Source organism: Helicoverpa armigera, chromosome 5 (genome assembly GCF_030705265.1).
Source record: "Helicoverpa armigera isolate CAAS_96S chromosome 5, ASM3070526v1, whole genome shotgun sequence".
Classification (NCBI taxonomy): domain Eukaryota; kingdom Metazoa; phylum Arthropoda; class Insecta; order Lepidoptera; family Noctuidae; genus Helicoverpa; species Helicoverpa armigera.
Genome location: NC_087124.1, coordinates 13,072,840 through 13,091,757, shown reverse-complemented (window position 1 = coordinate 13,091,757; position 18,918 = coordinate 13,072,840). Strand labels below are relative to the sequence as shown.

Genomic DNA, 18,918 nt, shown 5'->3' with positions numbered 1-18,918 from the left:
TCTATGGATGATAGTGGCTCTATAGTTTGCGTAAAAGCTTTATTTAATACATTGAATGAATGACTGAACTATGTACTTGCCTAAAATATCCTTATGAACTAGTGTGTAGTTGAAACCGTTCAGTCGCAGATGTATCGTAACAACACGTAACATGCTCATTTGAGAGCTTCTGCTATCGAACTATTGACGGCTTCTGACAGCTGTTCTGCCAAATGGTTACTGTGAAGGAAACTTTCCGAAAATTGTTGAATTAGTTTAGCTTAGAAATTGCATGTTACTACTGAAGATGAGTATTTTTATGTACATACAAATGTTATTGATTAATTGTTTACCGGCATAGAGTGTGGACCGAGTAAAATGGCGATCTGTGTCTACCAGTGGACGTAAGAGTAGTCAACTGAAACGACAATATGTAATTAAAGTCCAATAAAATTAAACGTGCTATATTTTATTTTTGTTGAAACATAAATACTAAATTAATGATAAAAAAGTGAACCTTTTCTATAAAATATCAATTTCCGCAAAAAAGTAATAACACGTATATTTTTATCGAAACTACATTTTTAACCGGGTTCCGGACAAGATGGTGGAGCACATAAACCGGCCGCAAACTTTATAAAGTGGACAAGAAATGTTATTTCTGCGTACAATAAACAATTTCCTATTTATTTCCTCAGTGGCCTGACACTCTATTGATACGTAGCCTGCAAGTGAGGCCGCCATTTTCTTTTCGATTTCGATAGTAGTTTATACTTTTTTTGTGTAGTTTGGCTATCGTAATTTTCTTTCTAATTTCTTTATTGATTGTTTTTGTAACAGAAGAAACTCATTCCATAACATCTTCCTAGCTGACAAATTAACCTAATTGCGTATAGGAAAGACTTGTCCTCCAAATAGCATAATGAAGTCTTTTCTTGCGTGGTGAATGGCCGCTAAGCGAGTGTCATCAAATCGCCGCAATTTTTTGCACGCGAACAGCTCATAACTCTCGAGAAACGTTCCCTCCGACATACCCGAAGTTTAAATTTCATTAAAAATGAAGACATAAAAGTTTCTGGTCTGCAGTTTAAATAATGAAAATACTTTCGTCAACTAGCACGATAGCTGCTACATATTCAAATGAGTACGAAACAAATTCTGAGGCATAAATATTTCAGACGAGACTGTACTAAGTAGTTTTCGTGATAGAACGTTTCTGGCAGGCGATATATCTTGCCGTGCCTTGGTCGCGTGCTGGCGGCCGCCCCGCGTCGTGCCGCGTCGTGCCGCGCTGTGTCGCGCCGCAGTGCCTATCTGCAGGAAGCCCTGACAGTCCCGCGGAGTGCGAAGTGCATTGTTGCACCGCACAATGCCACTAGATAAATGCTCACATGATGAAGTTTTGAGGCAGTTCGCGGTGTTTTGGTCTAGTTGGTCGCTTGTCCGATTACGCGGCCAAAGAATGGGACAAAGATTGCAGTTTGCACAAACTATTTATAACTCCACTTTGTCTGGTAGCCGAGGCTGGATTTAAACTCCATTTTGTGAATGGAAGATAACATCATCTTTCATTCTTGGTTCAAAGGGATTTCCGTTAATATATCTTTTGGCTACTCATATCTGACAAATGTGTACGTTATTATACTACATGACATGTCTCTAAATACCTACGACCAAGTCACCCGATACAAATCTGCTGCGTACCGTACCCTTACAAATCGGCCGTCACTCAATACATTCCGGCTTCGTTAGCCGGAGTAGTCCTAAAAGAAAAGCTAGAACAAGACGGGATGAATAAATCAGGGATGCGACGTAAATCCCGGAGTGAGCGGGATTCCGCGTCTCATTTACAATTTAACTGCAGAATTAATCTGACGGCGAAGTGAATCGACCGCTGGGCTCTCGATAAAATTTATTGTTCTTGCATGCACTGTATGTAGTGGACTGTCTTCTGCGATTTCGGAATTGGGTAGATTTATTGATTGTGGCTGAGAAATTGGGATGTCGTGTGTAGATGGGGAAGGAATAACTCCATGTGATGGGGTGCTTTATATCGCCATGTTGGCTTTACTTCACATAAGCCTGTTCATTGGCAAGTTTTGTAAACTATAGGGTATTAGAAATAGAATCGAATAGAATTTTACGTAATGTTCTAAGTAAAATAACTTATGGGAATTTGCACAGAGCTCTCCCATCTTAATCTGACCATCTTTTCACGTCAGCATCAGTAACGATATCTATATTTTTTTCTCTTATCCTCCACTTTTTAACACTTCGACCGCTGAGCGCTTAAAGCCGTGATATAAGGTACGGGATTTTTATCCCGGGAGTGTCGGACCGCGGGATCGTTCGGGTCGTGAAGACACCCAACACGCATAAATCTTAGGAGCTTATTTGTTGCGGAAAATAGTCGGCTTTACACCGACCCAGCGGTGGAGGGTTACAGTAATTGATTTGTTAACAGTACTCACTTAACCCTTTGGGAGTCGGTTAGGGTCGTTCAGACCATGCCTAGTGGTTATTATGTTGTAATTCTGATTTCTTGTTTTATGGCTTGAAGTAATTTTGGCTTTTTATGGGTGTTTTATACTTTGCAGAGACTGGTTTATCCTTTGAGACTTAATTCCAAAGGTTATAGAGACAAAAGTATACAAACAAACTTATTTTTTTTACTCTTAAAGAATGTAACTTCTTATACTGCAATTTTTTTAAAGTAAGTATAAGAAATGTCTACACGGCACTGTCTATTGGCGAACGTGCAGTATTTTCTTTTTCGGAACATGTAACTATTTATATCCGTGGACTTATTGCTGGACCTTAGCTAACCCTCGGGATTACACACATCTAATACACTCTATTTTCGTTCACATGCGTCTTCCACCTAAATAGAATAAAGCTTTCTAATCAGATGAAGTACAGACCAAATGTTGGAATATCTGTCTTAAAATAGATGATCACGTTTAGGTATATATCCCACTATGTAATCTAATTAAAATTAAAAAAAAATAAGTAATAAACATCCGGGAAAACTTCCCGGAACTAGGTAAAACGTATGCGTAGGCTCAAGACTATCTACGTGCCATATCGGTTCTGTAATTTCGGTGTGGAAGCTCTACAGACAAACTCCCGTATTTATAATATTAGTAAGTAAACTTAACTGGTCAACTTATCTCCTAATAAAATCTTTTTATTTCCCTACTAATAAAAAGTTGTAAACACAAAAATAAAGCTAGCCAATCAATCAACTAAAATGCTTAGTGTTGCCATAACCACGTCAGCGCGGCTTATCTCTCAATTGCACAGAGTATAAATCTGTAGAGTGCTATAAAATGGTTTTTTGTCTCAGCCGGAATACAACCTACAACCCTTAGACGGTGCTGCTTGCCAAATAATAAATACAGTTAGGTCGTTCAACTCAAATTGTTATGTTCTTTTATGTTGACTGTTTGTACTGATGTCTACTGAGTACTGTTGGGTAGTTTGGGAAATTTGTAGCTTTTAAAGTTTAGTTTGTGCTATTCATGAATAGGCGTAGTTTCAGGTAAAAAAACTTATATTCTATTGAATTGAGCTTTGGTAGGGTTTACAGATATCTACCTCGATCTTTTTGTATTAAAAACTACTTACTGAAGCTAATACGGATACTGAGGTGGTTAGCATCATTTGACTATAACGATGCCAATGTTCTCTAGACTGGTTGAGCAGTAAACAGCCTTCTAGGTAAACTGAGACATGGCATATTTTCACCTGAAAAACAATCATAGACATAAATTATGTGAAATAATGGCAAAATGTAAGTAGTTACCTATACATACATAAGCAAATATATAAGCGATACGTAATTGAAAAGTCGATAAACAATTTCCTACCTACCAGGGCAGCATATTCTATAGGCACCTTTCAGTTCATTACAGAAATATTTGCAAATTCCCCGTGACGGACGAGGTCGGGCCTAAATCCCTGACCACGTCAATATCTCGGGCCACTAGGCCGATTAGGGCGGCCATTACACCGCTCATCGCGACGAATATTATTTAATAGCAATTTTCGGGACACTTAGACCCCGAATGGGGCTGATAAGGTAGACGTTGATGTACAGATTGTGGAAGGTGTAAGGCGTGGTTGAATGGTGATTGATGTTTTTGGTAAAAAGTCTAGTGAATTTACCTAATAGCGCATATGTTAACAAAAGGTACTGGTTTAATGATGTATTTATGTGGATGTGGATAGATTGGTTTTTCAATGAATCACCGTTTTCTGTCATCTATTATCCTCATTATAATGCTCCAAAATAAATGTGTTATGTATTAATACCTCACAACAAAAGCTTCTGCTACCCGTGTGTCTGTTCACGAAAAACTCAGAAACGATTAAAAGGTTTTCTTTCGGTTATGACCATAATAGAGAGGGATTGATGAGGAAGGTTTCTTTAGTTTATATAATTTCCTCGCTAACGTTTTGTACGAAAATAACTTTCTGTATAGTTAGAAAAGCCACTTCTAGACTCTCTGCCTCTGTGTACCTACGCACATCAAGCGTGAATGACCGGACGGGCTTCGTGATGGAACGAAGCATACATACATATGTATACCCCGGCGTTACCCGAACCTCGTTACTTACTACCACGGAGGAAGGAAATATAGCGGAGATGCCATAAGGCAGGTAGGTCAGGCGACTTTTTGTAGATCAAGTAAAGGACAGAAGCGTCACCAAAATGATCAGTTATGGATAACTAACTTGGTGTTACTTACTACCACGGAGGAAGGAAAGAGCGGAGATGCCATGAGGCAGGTAGGTCAAGCACCTTCTTGTAGGCGAAGTAACGGACAGAAGGACCAAAACGATCAGTTAGTATTATATGTTCGGTTATCTTGACACATCTGCAAACAGATTGGTGATTTGGTTTAAAAAATATGGGGTTCCAAAGAAGGCACATGTGTGATCTAGTAACATTTCTTGTCCTCCGGAACACACGCATTTTGGCGCGTTTCTTTCTTACAAAATTTTGCGTTATGACATCTCGGCTAGTCATTTTGTTTTCTATGCTTACTACAGAGAGTGCTCTGTTTGTCAGTAAGTCAGTACGAATAGCTTTGTTACTCGTGAAAGCAGATTTTCTTTATTCGGTTATAGCTCAAAATATCATGTGTATGTCAGTTTGATAGACAGGTAAATATATATGAGCGCCACTTCTTCATGATGTTGAAGTAGTGAACAGATTTGATATAGCCACATTTTTTCGCGTAGGGTGTGTAGTAGATTTAGAAAGTAGATTAGATAATCAAGTAAGAATTTAATAACAGTGAGTTTTCAAGCTTTACAGGAGGTAGGTATGTTGAAAATGACTTTCAGAAAGGAAAGTGTCTTCGATACGGATTTGATTACTCGATGCTAATACTCTGCAGACAGCACCTAAAAACTGGATCTAAAAATAGACTGAATTCCTGAATGTCATTTGTAATTAGAGCCAAATTATTTTTGACGTAGACGATGTTTGATGTTAACGTGAACAAAGAAAAACAAATTATACGATCGCAATATTTTCCACCAAACCTTTACAAATAAAAACTCACACACTTTTCAAATTAACAAAGTGGGACAATCTTGTAAAAAAATGCTGAAAAATTAAAAAATATCCCGTCGGATATATTTTACGAGGTGTTTAATGTTAGAACAAGCAGTATCAGGGGACAACTCGCGTCCGCTCGTAAATCGTACGCAACCATGCGCGTGCGCCGGTCGATACCGTGTGACCGTAATATAGGACAGTGGCGTCACTGTATGTGATTCCCTGATATTCTTTTATCGTTGGGTATATTAAGAAATCACCGTTTTAATGTTATTGTAAAGTTATAGTTAATTTTTCTTATTTGTTTGTAAATATTCTTTATGTAATTAAAGGGAATGATTTTTAATTAATTACTGAAAATGTAAAAGTTATGTGTTAATAAATTATGTAATGCTGTTTATAATATTCACTGTTTGATCTCATCTAAATATTACGATATTTGTTTTGCTCAATTATCACGACCGGCTTCTAGATAATATTTTATGATGATTCAGGTTGTGGCCATAAAGTGAGAGTTGATAAAAGTTCTGCCTTGTTTTATAAGTTATCTAGGTTTAAGATTATAATAATTCTAATAAAAGAGTTCAATCGTAGTTGATTACAAGAAGTCAATATTGCATCAAAATCATTACTGGAAATAGTCCGACCAAAAACTTAGATTGGATTCTCAGTTTTCCTCAAAATAAACTGTCAATAAACCAGGCAAGATCAACTCTATTACCCGAAAGTTAAGTCTGTCTGCAATGTGCAGGTCTTAGTTTTATATTAGGATAGGCATACCTACTTTACTACGTATGTATTAATTTTTGTATGAAAAAAACTACAACAACAGATTAACTTGTTACCTCTTCATCGCTGTTCTCATGGCCCCACCTCGTTACAGTGTGGTTCGTCGATAAATCTGCCTTGTCTAATAAAAACCTTCGGCTACCGGTCTGCCGTGCGATTGTCCGGTGCCTACCTACTTATATATAAATAGATTGTATGTATGTCGGTGTGCGTTGATATTAATATTAGGAAATACTGGACTGAAATGGGTTTGTTGCCCGATATAATAGTTACAGAGTTCTTTTCAATGAAGATTAGCATGAAAGTCATACATAGAGTAAGAAGTGAGTTTGTTTTTGTAATCTTGGATTTTAGAGTGTCTAGGTTTTGTCATTGATCTTTAGTTAATAATTAGCGTATACCTGCAGCTTACAGATTTTTTTAAGAACAGTAATTTTCGAAATTGTCCATTATTCATAAACAAACTCTTCAGGATAATAATATTAGTACAGATAGGTAAGCACTAAAAAGAACAATAAAACTACGAAGCTATATCAAGTTTATTTTGAAAAATACCTCAAAAACAAAGAGCTATTTTTCTCCTAAGAAGTTAAAATTCTGCTCAAGCAGTTCTAGGTTTCAGCGAGTTCATTAGTTGGAGCACCTCCAGCAACAGCTTGCTAAATATCGCCACAGGCTGGATAAACAGCAATGGATTTGGTCTCAGATCAGTTAGTTAAACTTTCACGTACAGTACCAATTTTTCTATAATTTTGGTTAATATTTTTCTAGGTAAATCAATTTTTATTTCAGCCGGAAAATATCTGTAGCCCTATTGTATCATTTACGAGGTCATCTGTGTGGTGAGAATGGTAATCCTTACCAATATTCAATGCAAAGTCAAAGCGATAGTCACTGAATCTCTATCTGTCCTGCTTTAACGCGAAAACTGCCGAACCGATTTTAATGTTTAGTACATAGATAGTCTAGAATTCTAGAGCCTGAGAAAAGCAACTTTTTATCCAGTTATGGCCAGTGGTTCCCCCGAGACGCGTCTGGAACTGCCAGGATCAGCAATATAGATATACTAAACGTACTTTTCAGGAGTAACCAAAATGCACTCTCATGATTTTCACAATGGTACATCGAACGATATGAAACGTGACATGACCTCAAAGTCGATGACATTAATTCACACCATTTGACAGTAATTTGAGTCCCCCATTGTTGTCAGTATGGTGTGGGGGTTCTTACTGAAAGCTCCATCGCTTCACTTAGCGACCCCCGCTAAGTGTTTCTTGTTCACACTATATCTTTATTTTTTTCTTTTTACCATGTACTTACATAACATGATAGAATGAATATGAAAACCTATATACCCAACAAGTACAAATTAATAAATAACAAGTCATGAATTAGCTTAAACAGCTATTTTTGATGTAACAGATTTAAGTTTTAGAATCTTTCAGGATGACTCACAAAAAACACACACAAAAAATTATCCTATATAACGTTATTTGGATAGGTATATTGCATTACGACTAAGTTCATCTAAATCCATTCAGTAAATCCAGCTTGAAAGAGCTACAAACGTACACATCTGTATACCATACAGTCATACATTTCCACAATTTTTCGCATTTTTAATATTAGTAGGAGTTCCAAATTGAATGCAAAGGCCAATAGCAGTACTGTAAAAAACTCACTTTCGAAAAAAAATTGTAAATAACGTAAACTTCAAGGCTGTTTATTATTCACAATGCCAAGCCAGGTGCTAGGACATGTATCCTTGAAGGCAGGGCTGGAGTGCGCCAGGTGGATGTCCAGCAGCTCAGCAATGGGCAGCATCCTGGCAGCCAGCGCCTTCAGCATGTCGATCACTTCAGGACCCACCATCTGCGGCTTGGTGGACAGCACGTCGAGGGACTTGGAGTGGATCGCGAAGTTCACTGTGTGGCGGAGATGGTACTGTAGAAAGAAACAAGATGAATGAAGGAAAATGGCTCACGGCTAAATAATAGCGAACTGTCAGAAGGTTAAGCAACGTTTGGCGCAGACGGTCTTATGATAGGTGACCATATCTATATGAAGAGTGCTTCCATGTTTCGAAGAGCACGATAAATTGGTGGGTCCAGGCGGGCATTTGAACATCTCCAGCAGTAGTTAGGTACGGGAAGTCAGAAGCCAGAAAATCTGACGACTGGTTGTCAGATTTTCTGGCTTCTTACCAATGGTATCGAGTTATCCAGGGAACTTAAGTTGTGGAGGTCAGATAGGCAGTCACTCTATGTAAGACACTGGCGTCCTGCTACTACTCTCCACTCCTCTTCACTGGTTCAACATTTTTGGGGAAAAGGCTAGACAGAAGATTGATTTGAAGTACTAGCCTGTATAAGTAAGGCGATTGCGAGATGCACGGGCTTGATCTCCATGTCCTTCAGCTTTCGCACCAGTATCCTGGGCGTTAAGTCGTCCAGTTTACCCAGTTGGGCTATGATTCGTGGCGCCTGTAATATAGATTCGATTAGATAGCTAGTTAAAGGTAAGGTAAAAAAAGTGCGTAAGCTGCCACACTCGTTTCTGCCAGCAGTTTTCACCCGCGTCCCGTGGGATCGTCTATACGCAACCGTATTCTAATGTAGGATTTATGTTGTAATATTGGTAATCTGCGAACCGAGTATAAGTAACATTATTGTAAACTATTATTTAAATCCATTTAGCAACTTTTGCTAAAATTAAAAAAAAAAAAACATTCAACTAGCTTTCCAGCAAATAGCATTAATATAATACAGTAAAAATATTACGCATACACTCCCAGAACGGGAAAATAAATTAAATCTAGAGGTGGTTAAAAAGAGGAAGTGGTTATGAACAAACTTTTCAGCGTCAAGCACAGCTGTCTATTAATTAATTAACAGTAAACATTACTAAAATTAAGTTTTAATACTGAAATTGTTTTCATTTGTGATTTTCATGCATTTCCTATTATGCTTTAACTCAGCAACATAGACTAAACAGTCGGCTATTAATTGGTTGACAGTTTATTTTGAAGTTCAGGGATGTAATCAAACTTTTTTTCGTTTTCATACCGGATCGTCTTATGAGCACTACCATTCATTTCCGTACCTAAGGATCTGGATAAACTATCGGTCCACTTAAATTTTGCAGTGTGCTGATATTCCTACTACTCTAAATTCTTTTTTCACCTTATTCTTTTGAGCTAACTGCTTAAGGTAAATGTTGGGCTTTATGAAGGCTATAGATAACATTGTACTTGAAGTTTAGCTCAGTATATACGTAAAGTCTGGAGCACATTTCAGGCAGGCTTAATTTCTCAACGTCAGTGTCGCGTTGTGAAGCCGGTTCAACCAGAGATTACTTCACAAATAGACATTGTAACTAGCTATAGATATGTTTGTCAGTTTGTATGCTTATTACATGAAGGTGTTTTAACAGAGAGCTTTTTTAACACAACAATATGGTTAATTATTCAATCAAAAACAAAATTATTATTCAACTTGCATGTTAGAATTGCGGTTACGAAATTATTCCTTCTTCGTTACCCTATTACTAAGGCCTCGCTGTCTTTTCGTGTGTCACCAGGCTGTATCTCGTAAACCATAACGGTTAGAAGTTTGGTATTTACATATTTTTTCTTTTGTTATTTGGTACTTACAGTGAACATGATATCGTAGAGCCTCGCGCACGCGTGGAACACCTGCACGTCTGCCATCTGGTCGTGCATGTCCCTGCTCTCTACTGACATGTAGTAGCGGTGTGCTGTGTCTATGCGGGCTTGTGCTGTCGTGTTGCGGTATATCTTACTATATACTTACAGTGAACATGATATCGTAGAGCCTCGCGCACGCGTGGAACACCTGCACGTCTGCCATCTGGTCGTGCATGTCCCTGCTCTCTACTGACATGTAGTAGCGGTGTGCTGTGTCTATGCGGGCTTGTGCTGTCGTGTTGCGGGGGAGGTCCTGTGACGAAATTATTAGTTTAATTATATAGGTACTTGACCATCACAAAGCACTGGTACTCAGCTGAATCCGGTTAGACTGGAAGCCGACCCCAACATGATTGGGAAAAGGCTCGGAGGATGATGATGACCATCTATCGGGGAGGCTTAGGCAGAGGATATCCTATTGCTGACGACGATATGACGAATTCTACTGTTAGTCGAAAACCTGATCAGGCTGATCTCCTCTAACACATTTCGAGGGACAAAACCCTATCGCGCGGTTACACGTCTCATCTTTTGAACCGGTAGTTGTCAATTGTTTGCGTTCCTCACGGAAAATCTGGGGGGTCAAAGCATTGTTAGTATGCACTGGTACTGTCATGATTAGGTACTATTCTTTTGGCAAACGTATGAGATCATTACTATTGTCTAGCAAGATAATAGACTCGTTATTTGGCGAAGATTTTTTAGTCATATCTTGCCATCTCAATATTAACTTTCCACACGTTTTCACTGAGAGAAACAAAACACTTGACATCTAGTATAAATTGCTGAAAATGTAGTATTCTCATAATTTGGCTATTGTTGTCCGAGTGCATTGTTCGAGTTCGATATGCAGAAACAAACTGTTCTCGTATGCAATGCAGTTAGTTGCATAATTATTGAGTTCCTTTTGTTTTGATTATGCTGCCTTGAGTAAGTTATTATGTGTAGAACTGGTCTTATATACTCGTACATATTATGTGGGGAACTTCTAAAAAAAACGGTGACAAGACTGCCGATTGATTTGTATTTGTGGGATGGTGGTAAATGATTTTAGATTGCAGTGATTTAATTGAAACTTTTAAATGAAATAAACTCTGTAACATTTTTCATAATAGTTTTCTTACCATTTAAAATAACTGTCTCCTGAAAAAGTAATAAAACCATACCTTAGCAATATCGATGAGCTTCATAATCAAAGACGAATAAATCCGTCGGCTGATGGCATCGGTTCGCCTCGAGCGGTAGTTGTCTACCTCGCTGCAATATCATGCAAAGAACAGTTAATTAACTGTGGATTGCCATAAGTTATCTATCTGTTGATTTTCAATTGAAGATGAATTTTGACATTAACTCCATTTAAAAGGCTCTGTACATAGAGCTAGTCCTTATGAAATAAAAACCTATGACTTTAATTGTTTTTTGTTAAATACTAACTTATTGCATTTCTTTTATTAAATCCTATGTAAATTGAATTGAATTGTAATATATCAAAACTCAGCATCGTATTACTGCGTTGACAATCTTAAAATTCATAATTCCTTTCATGTTTGGATATTTTGTCCATATCTACATATAACATTTAGCTATAACATTGATCTTTGCAGCATCCAGTTACCGTTCAATATCAATATTTTAGGCGTAACTGCCTTGGTAACTACGCACTATCCTAAGCCTGTAAGCCATTTGTAAGGGGTCCCAACATGAAATATAATGTTACCAGCACTGTGTAGCCTTGCTTTATGCCATAGTTGCTTTGGGACTGCAAAACTCTATGGAATATTCGAGAAATTGCCGGCAAACACGATTTTAGATAATCGAAGCCAACTTGCTTTGTTTCTGAACACAATGCTGCTAAAATTATGGCCTCGTTCTGATTTACACGTGAAAACGACTTTTTTATAGAGAGATTATTAAACTAGGGATCTGATTTACCTACTCTTGAAAAGTACTAGTTTTATATACAGTGTAGACTAGGGAAAAGATATGGCCAAAACTGTCTTTGATTGGGTGAGGTTTAATTTTTTTTTAGAGACATTTGTTCATGATATACAATTAAGGTTGACCATAGCAAGGTTAGAACGTATAACGGTACTGAATGTTTTGATAGGGTGCTTACATAAAGAAACAGGTTGCCGGTACAGACAAACCTGTACGGGTAGGTACCGATCAGTGCAGGTATAATAGTTCAATACAATCCTATTGACTCACTTATAAAGAAACAGGTTACCTGTTTACCTGTTTCTTTAGAATATTATACCTGCACTGATCGGTACCGACCCGTACAGGATTGTCGGTACCGGCAACCTGTTTCTTTATGTAAGCACCCTTAGTTGACAGCCAACGATTTTCCAAGGGAAAATAGCATTATTGAACTTCTGACAGAATTGTCAAATGTACCAGAGAACGATCAGGCCATATTATTTTTTGGCGTGCTTAAATGGTTCCAATATTCAACGTCAAAAGGCTTAAGTTTTATTTATTTATCATATTACCGTTTAACAATATATTTGATGACCAGCGACATGGTGCGGTTGAGGTACACCTGGTTCTCCTTCTTCAGATCGAAGAGCAGTTCCTCATCGAACTTGGAGTCCTGTAGCGCTTCCACCGTGGCCTTCGCCAGCCGACGGTTTTCTTGGAAATGCATCTTTAATAGGAAAATAGTCATAATTTGACTTGAGAAAATCTATAAGGGTTTATAGTTTTTTTTAATCTGTGTAAATAGATATTGATTTTGTAAAGCAGAAGAGTCTGGTTGTTTGGTTTTTGGCTTGAATGTGCTAATCTGAGGAATAACTGTGCCAATTCGACTTTTATTTTCAGTTTTCGATAGTACATTTATCGAGGAAGGCTTTGGGCTACTTTTTATACGGGTGTATGGACTTCCCACCAATGGAACTGCTAATAAATATAAAGATTTCCAATATGTGTTGGCGAATGTCAACATATTTTAGGTCTGTGGTAAATGTTCATTAATTAAATCCAGCAGTAATAATGTAGGTTAGTGTCCGTTATTGTTTACTATGACATTTTTGGTCCTCTGATGCATTTTTACACACATTACATATCCTCAGTGCTTGTATGTACATACATGTTAGTGCAATATTAAGGCGACATTTGAAAAAAGAAATTCTCATTGTAATTAAAATGCAAGCAATATTTTGCCATTTCCTGCTTTTTCCCAATGCAAGCTCGCGCATAACATTATTTAATTTCAAAGCCTTTATTCAGTAGATACAGAAATAAAAACATTCCTTTTGTCTCGAAACCATATCACTAGCACTAAACAAAAGCGACTGCATTTCGCAGCGATTAAAATAAATAAAAATGTTTTCAAGAACACGCTACAATGCAAAACTAGGCAATTTAGATCTCATAAAATGTAACGTAAAAAAGGGAACTTGGAAATAAAATCGTATAGTTTTTTATCTTTTCGGCATTTACATGTATGCGTCTGTTATCAGAACATGTATTGTTGCCAAATTTTTGCAGCTCTTTTGCAATTGTGAGCTTTAAAACAATTACCTCGTCTTTGTTGGTAGCAGCCACTGCGGCGCACGCGACGATCACTATGACCCACACAGCCATTCCACTTCAATATTCACTTTAACTGGCCACACTCATTTTATTTTTCAGTAAAATTTACTTCCACAGAGAATATCTAAGGCAGTATTTTTTATTCACGAGGCGTTAGTGTCTGCAGTTCAAAATGGCGGAAGTCACGTACGAGTAAGAGTACACGCACGCTCGGCTTAAACAGTCATTCGGCAGTTGGCTCGATGATTGACAATTTGTTTTATGATTATCGCGAATTCAATCAAAGTTTTCAGTTCAAATCAAATCATGTATTTCATTTAGGCCTTTACAAGCACTTATGAACGTCAAAAATTATAAATAAGGTTGATTCTAGTTGCCCATTCCAAAAGTAGCTTCCTATGGATCATCAGTCTGTCTGATACCTGCCTAACTTGATCGTTATTACATGTGCGTACTACCGTTCATTTTCATACTGCATTTATGAGTCCGACTAAACAGTCGGCTAACTTAAAGTTTGCAGTGTGCTGATACTCTAAGAAGTGTATCGCAACGGTTCGAGTCTCGTAAAATCTGATTGTTAATAAAATTGTACGGCGCGTTAAGTGACTTGTATTTGTGTTTGATATTTTGATATTGGTCTGTTTGAATTGGGGCGAGGAATAAAGTCTTGTTGTTTTCATTGAATTACGACGTTGGTGTTAGTTGGGAGAAATTATTTGCTCTATTTACGGGTTTATACGTCCATATTATAAAGTTAAGGAGCGTGTTTGTTTTTCCGAAAGTTTTAATCTCTGGAATTACTGGACCGATTTGCAAAGTTTCGGTGTTAGGCTACAGTGCTACAGGCAACTTTATATCATGAGCTGCACCCATAGGTTGCGAGTGAAAACGCTGACAGAAGTCTAGTCCCAAAATAATAACCAAAAATAGAATTCATTTAACTCATTTAAATAACATCACTTAACGCACATTTCCTGAGGAAACATTTACAATAAATTGTCTCGTTAATATTTGTCAAAATAGCTCATCTTCCTGCTAAATTCAGTTTCCTGCCCAAATTGAATATTAGGAGCATCGGCGACGACCGCTGAAAAATCATGAAAAACTGACCGTGTTTGATATTGCACGGAATCCAATTTATTATTTTTAAACTGATTTTAGTAAATTATCCTTTTTAATTTTATTTAATGTGTTATTAGATATACAGTTAGTATAAGCCTATGTGCTTTGATAACGTGAGTAAAAAAATCTGAAAATCTCTCCGAAATTAGGAAAATACATATATTTGACTATATTTTATTAAGCTTTCATCAGGTATATTAAAATAACATTAGAACATTATTTACAACTAAAAAGCTCTTTTATTTTAAAGAGTATTTAGGTACATAAAAAGAAGAAAAAACAAAACTCTCTTGAGTGTAAAAATGTGAAGAAAAAGACCACTGCTATATTTTTTTGAACTTCATAATTATACGTTATGGATTATGGAGCAAAGTTCCGAGTCGCGTTCATAAACTTGAATATTTAAACTTCCTCGCATATTATAATAAAAAACCAGTTCTTTTTTTAGTTTTTATAGATATTATTGTTGGGTATTTTGGTATATTTAAAAGTAGTCAATACGTTTTTCTGCTCTGGAGCAGAAAAACGTATTGACTACTTTGAGGCTTTAGAGTACTGTATTTTTTACAGCAAACAATATATGTTTTAACTGAATTGCATATCCAAAGCGCTTTATTTGCATGTCCTACAAGCAGAGACGGTTCACAGGCAATATACCAAGACACCCAGTTTGAAGCCGCCTAAAATTGTACCAAACTAAATCTATCGACAAGATTGCGGCGTACTCGTGTCAGTGGCGTAGTGACGGCGTATCGCGTAGTGTTGTCGTATCGTGTAGTGTCGGCGTATCGGTAAATATCGCGTGTCGCAATACGTTTACGAGCAGGGCACAGTAAAAACGTGCGATTTATTGCATTTCTTAGAGCGTTTTACTGAGTGGAGACGCCAAAGTCTAGCCCCGCCAAAGCTTTGAAAACGGTCGTACTTATGTGCGTCAAGTTGCCTGTTGCAATGCTTGTGTTTGTCAATTTTGACATGCTCGATAGGATCTGAAAGTAAATGTAGTGTAAGCTATCAGTATTTGTTGCATTGCAACTCTTAGGTCCAATTGAAATGATGTTGCCTGGCATAATGCTGGACATATTTGGCACACAATGACAATTTTTTGTGTTAAGTTTGTCAAAATTTTGTTTTATTATTCTTCTTTCATAACCTCGATACCCGCACGTAATTTGGCAGATTTTTTCGCATAGACATTTGTGTTCACGGCGGTTCCAGTTGGTTAAACGCTCTATGCTGCCTTTCCAATACGTTACTATACACGTGGATTTATGGAAATCTCTTATATTGTGTGTCGCGGCGCTTCCAGTTGTCTCACACTATTGCTTTGCTATTTGATGAATGAATATTGTATCTACTATTTTATTACTAGTGTTGGTTTGTTTTTGGGAACAGGTATTGTTTATAGTTGTTTTGGCGATATATGCTATATATCTAGTATGAGTTAGGTATACATAAGTAAATAATGTCTTTAAAGTTATAGTGGTAGCAATGTTGCTATAGGTAAGATCAAGTCTTAGTAGCATTCGTATCGTTCATTGGTTTAATAAGTTCCTCTCCTGATTCTCATGCGATTACGTAAAAATATCGAAATAATAAACAATAAAAAACTTTCGATTCAGCAAGTAATTCTCTATTGGCGTTGTGTTGATTCTTAATAAAAATACTGGATACAAAATCTAACTTTAAAACCCATGCAAAACTTCTAAGCCAACTTATTCCGTGAGAACTGGCAACATTTCAGTAAACCTATAGCTCAAACTTAAACGAATATTATATATTTATGAATTCAAATCCTTCTCGAAAAAACGATAACACACTCGACATAAAAAAGTAAAAAAAAATAACAATAACTGTAACATCGACGCGGCTCGTAAAACGGAATGATAAAATTTTACGCGACACGTACGAACACGTATATAAAACTATATATATATGGGAAAATTGTGAAATTCTAGACAAAACTTTAATATTCCACATGGAAGATAAGTGAAACGTGAAATTTCAGCGTTTCCCCGCCAACTGGAAATTTATCCGTGTAAGAATCACCAGGGAATGGAATTCCATTCGATTTCCGCGCACTTTTCCGCGGAACCACTCTCGTGGAGCGAGCGGAGCGACGCGAGCGGAAAAGCGAACATGTGAAAATGAAAGATCGTTATCAATTAATTTGTTCTGTGATTTATTAAAACTATAGGTTCGGATTTCATTTTTGATCGCGTATTTCTTCCTGTTATGTTTCAGTGTAAATTACATATTATTTTTAATCTACTGGTTTAATTTTCAGTATAAATTATGGTTTAAAACTGTCATCAAATATCACTGAAAATCAGGAGATATTTTCATTTGGTTAGTTTTTTTGGTAGAGCATCTAGAAACGCATTATATTTATATGTTACGCATTATAATTTGATGTGAAAAATCTAGTCTGCATATTCCTAGTCTTTTAACCTCCGTGGCATATACCAAGCATACAACTACCTATACAAATTCCAAGTTTCATAAAAATAATATCCAAGTCAAAGTCTATAAAAGCTCTTTGGAAACGTCAAACTAGTTGTGCGGTTCCAAAGAGTCTCATGGAGAAGAACCGCCAAGAAACTCCATGAACCTCCTAGTATTACCTACCAGTCCTAGACATTCAATGCTATTTCCTGAGCCATTGCAAAACGCTTTAGAAAAGGTTATTCCATTACCACTAGACGATAAATCAGTGTTTACAGCCTATCAAATGGTTTAAACCCAATATTTCACGTTTACAGTGGCCCTGACTCGGTGGCACTTTAAACATGAAATAACAATCAAACATAGATGAGGTAATAAAATACTCGTGACTTCAGAGTCGGGTATTCAAACTGCACAAGGGGATTTTAGTTCTAGGTTACAGAAAAGCTGTGGTCCTCTAATACCTATTTCATCATCATGGGTTAGGCAGATGATGATCTATTTCGTTTCCTTAATTGTAAATGGTTTGATATATTGTCTAACTAATATCATAACTCTATTTTTTGTCTCTCTGTTCGGTTTATTCATACAAAATTATATACTTAACTATACCTTCTAGGTTCTTATGTACGCTTGAGAATGGATATAGAAGGTTATTTAGGACTACCTGGTTGCGGGAAATGGTTCCCCCAGGATACAGGGGAAATCACGGGTATCAGCTAAGTATTTAAGTAAATCATAGTTTAATTAAAACCTTTATCTATAGGTACATAAATAAACGTAAGTATCTTCAGAAATTATTATTAGACATCTTTACTCACCATCTTGCGATTTATGAATAGACAATTTAATAAATAACTTATAGGTAGGTACATTCTTATTCTTAATACAAACTCTGTCAAAAAAAACAAAAGACGATTTTGTATCCCGCTGTGTCTGCCACCGTATTCCAGCCTTAGAGATGATATTTGCCAATCAATATGCATTGGCAAAGAATTCGCTGCGTGCATTGCACTATACGTACGTACTCACGGATGATATCAATTATTTAAATGACTTTCTGATTTGATGCGATACGGAAAGTTTTTAATAAAATTATTTTTTTTTCTATCCGATGATTTATTACAAGTGATGATGGTTATGCAATGGTTAGCTACTTTATTAGAATTGTGGTACTATTTACAGGCGTTGGTGTTTTGTACAGAGTTACATATTTACCTATTTGTTTTTCAGTGAATTATTTATACGTTGCTAATTCGGTAATATTAACTATATTATAATTCCAAGTAATTCTGTATGTATGTTGCACAATGAAGCTAAAACGGATGAACTCAAGCGGTTTTAAAAATCCAGATGATGTGAGCAGTTCCTTCGGAATGTAGGAGTAACTGTGGATCGAATATAGAGTTAAAAATTATATTATTAGAATCCCTTATTCTCACTATCGCTACATTGTGATACTAAGATTTCAAGACAGGTCATGCGTTTGAAAATAAAAAATCTATTTGAAATATATTTAAGCGTCATTTTGTTAACAGCATATTTATAAAATCTACCAAAATAGAAACGACCAGTTTAATAACAGTAACTATTAAGACCAACAACACAAGCACTGTCTACAAACATTCAGCTTGAACAACCAGACAGACAGACAGTTACAAAACTATTTTATGACGCAAAACGCGACCAAACGAGCACCCATTCGCGTCGGGAAATAGAAGACGCCCCCAGTCGCAAATGGACGGACAAACTGACAAAGTAATGCGAT

General features: G+C 36.7%; 2 protein-coding genes across 3 annotated transcripts in view; one reads left to right on the top strand and one right to left on the bottom strand.

Moving 5' to 3' along the window:
• Positions 1-18,918, top strand: part of Shakb (shaking B) — a 104,676-nt gene that overhangs the window by 11,066 nt on the left and 74,692 nt on the right. The gene's annotated exons all lie outside the window — the stretch shown is intronic.
• LOC110374627 (uncharacterized) lies at positions 8,048-13,774 on the bottom strand. Its single transcript, XM_064034542.1, has 6 exons — positions 13,572-13,774; positions 12,539-12,693; positions 11,213-11,303; positions 10,153-10,299; positions 8,704-8,823; positions 8,048-8,284 (listed from the first exon to the last, which is right to left on the bottom strand). Exons 1-6 carry the CDS (start codon positions 13,632-13,634, stop codon positions 8,054-8,056), a joined length of 807 nt encoding a protein of 268 aa, XP_063890612.1. The 5' UTR covers positions 13,635-13,774; the 3' UTR covers positions 8,048-8,053.

What these genes read in the sequence shown, in the direction of transcription:
- LOC110374627 (XM_064034542.1), bottom strand. Translation starts at nt 13,634, where the DNA reads ATGGCTGTGTGGGTCATAGTGATCGTCGCGTGCGCCGCAGTGGCTGCT. An exon ending in AGCTCATCGATATTGCTAAG is followed by an intron (nt 10,300 to 11,212) that starts GTATGGTTTTAT and finishes ATTTCGTCACAG; the next exon opens with GACCTCCCCCGCAACACGAC. An exon ending in CAATCGCCTTACTTATACAG is followed by an intron (nt 8,285 to 8,703) that starts GCTAGTACTTCA and finishes TTCTTTCTACAG; the next exon opens with TACCATCTCCGCCACACAGT.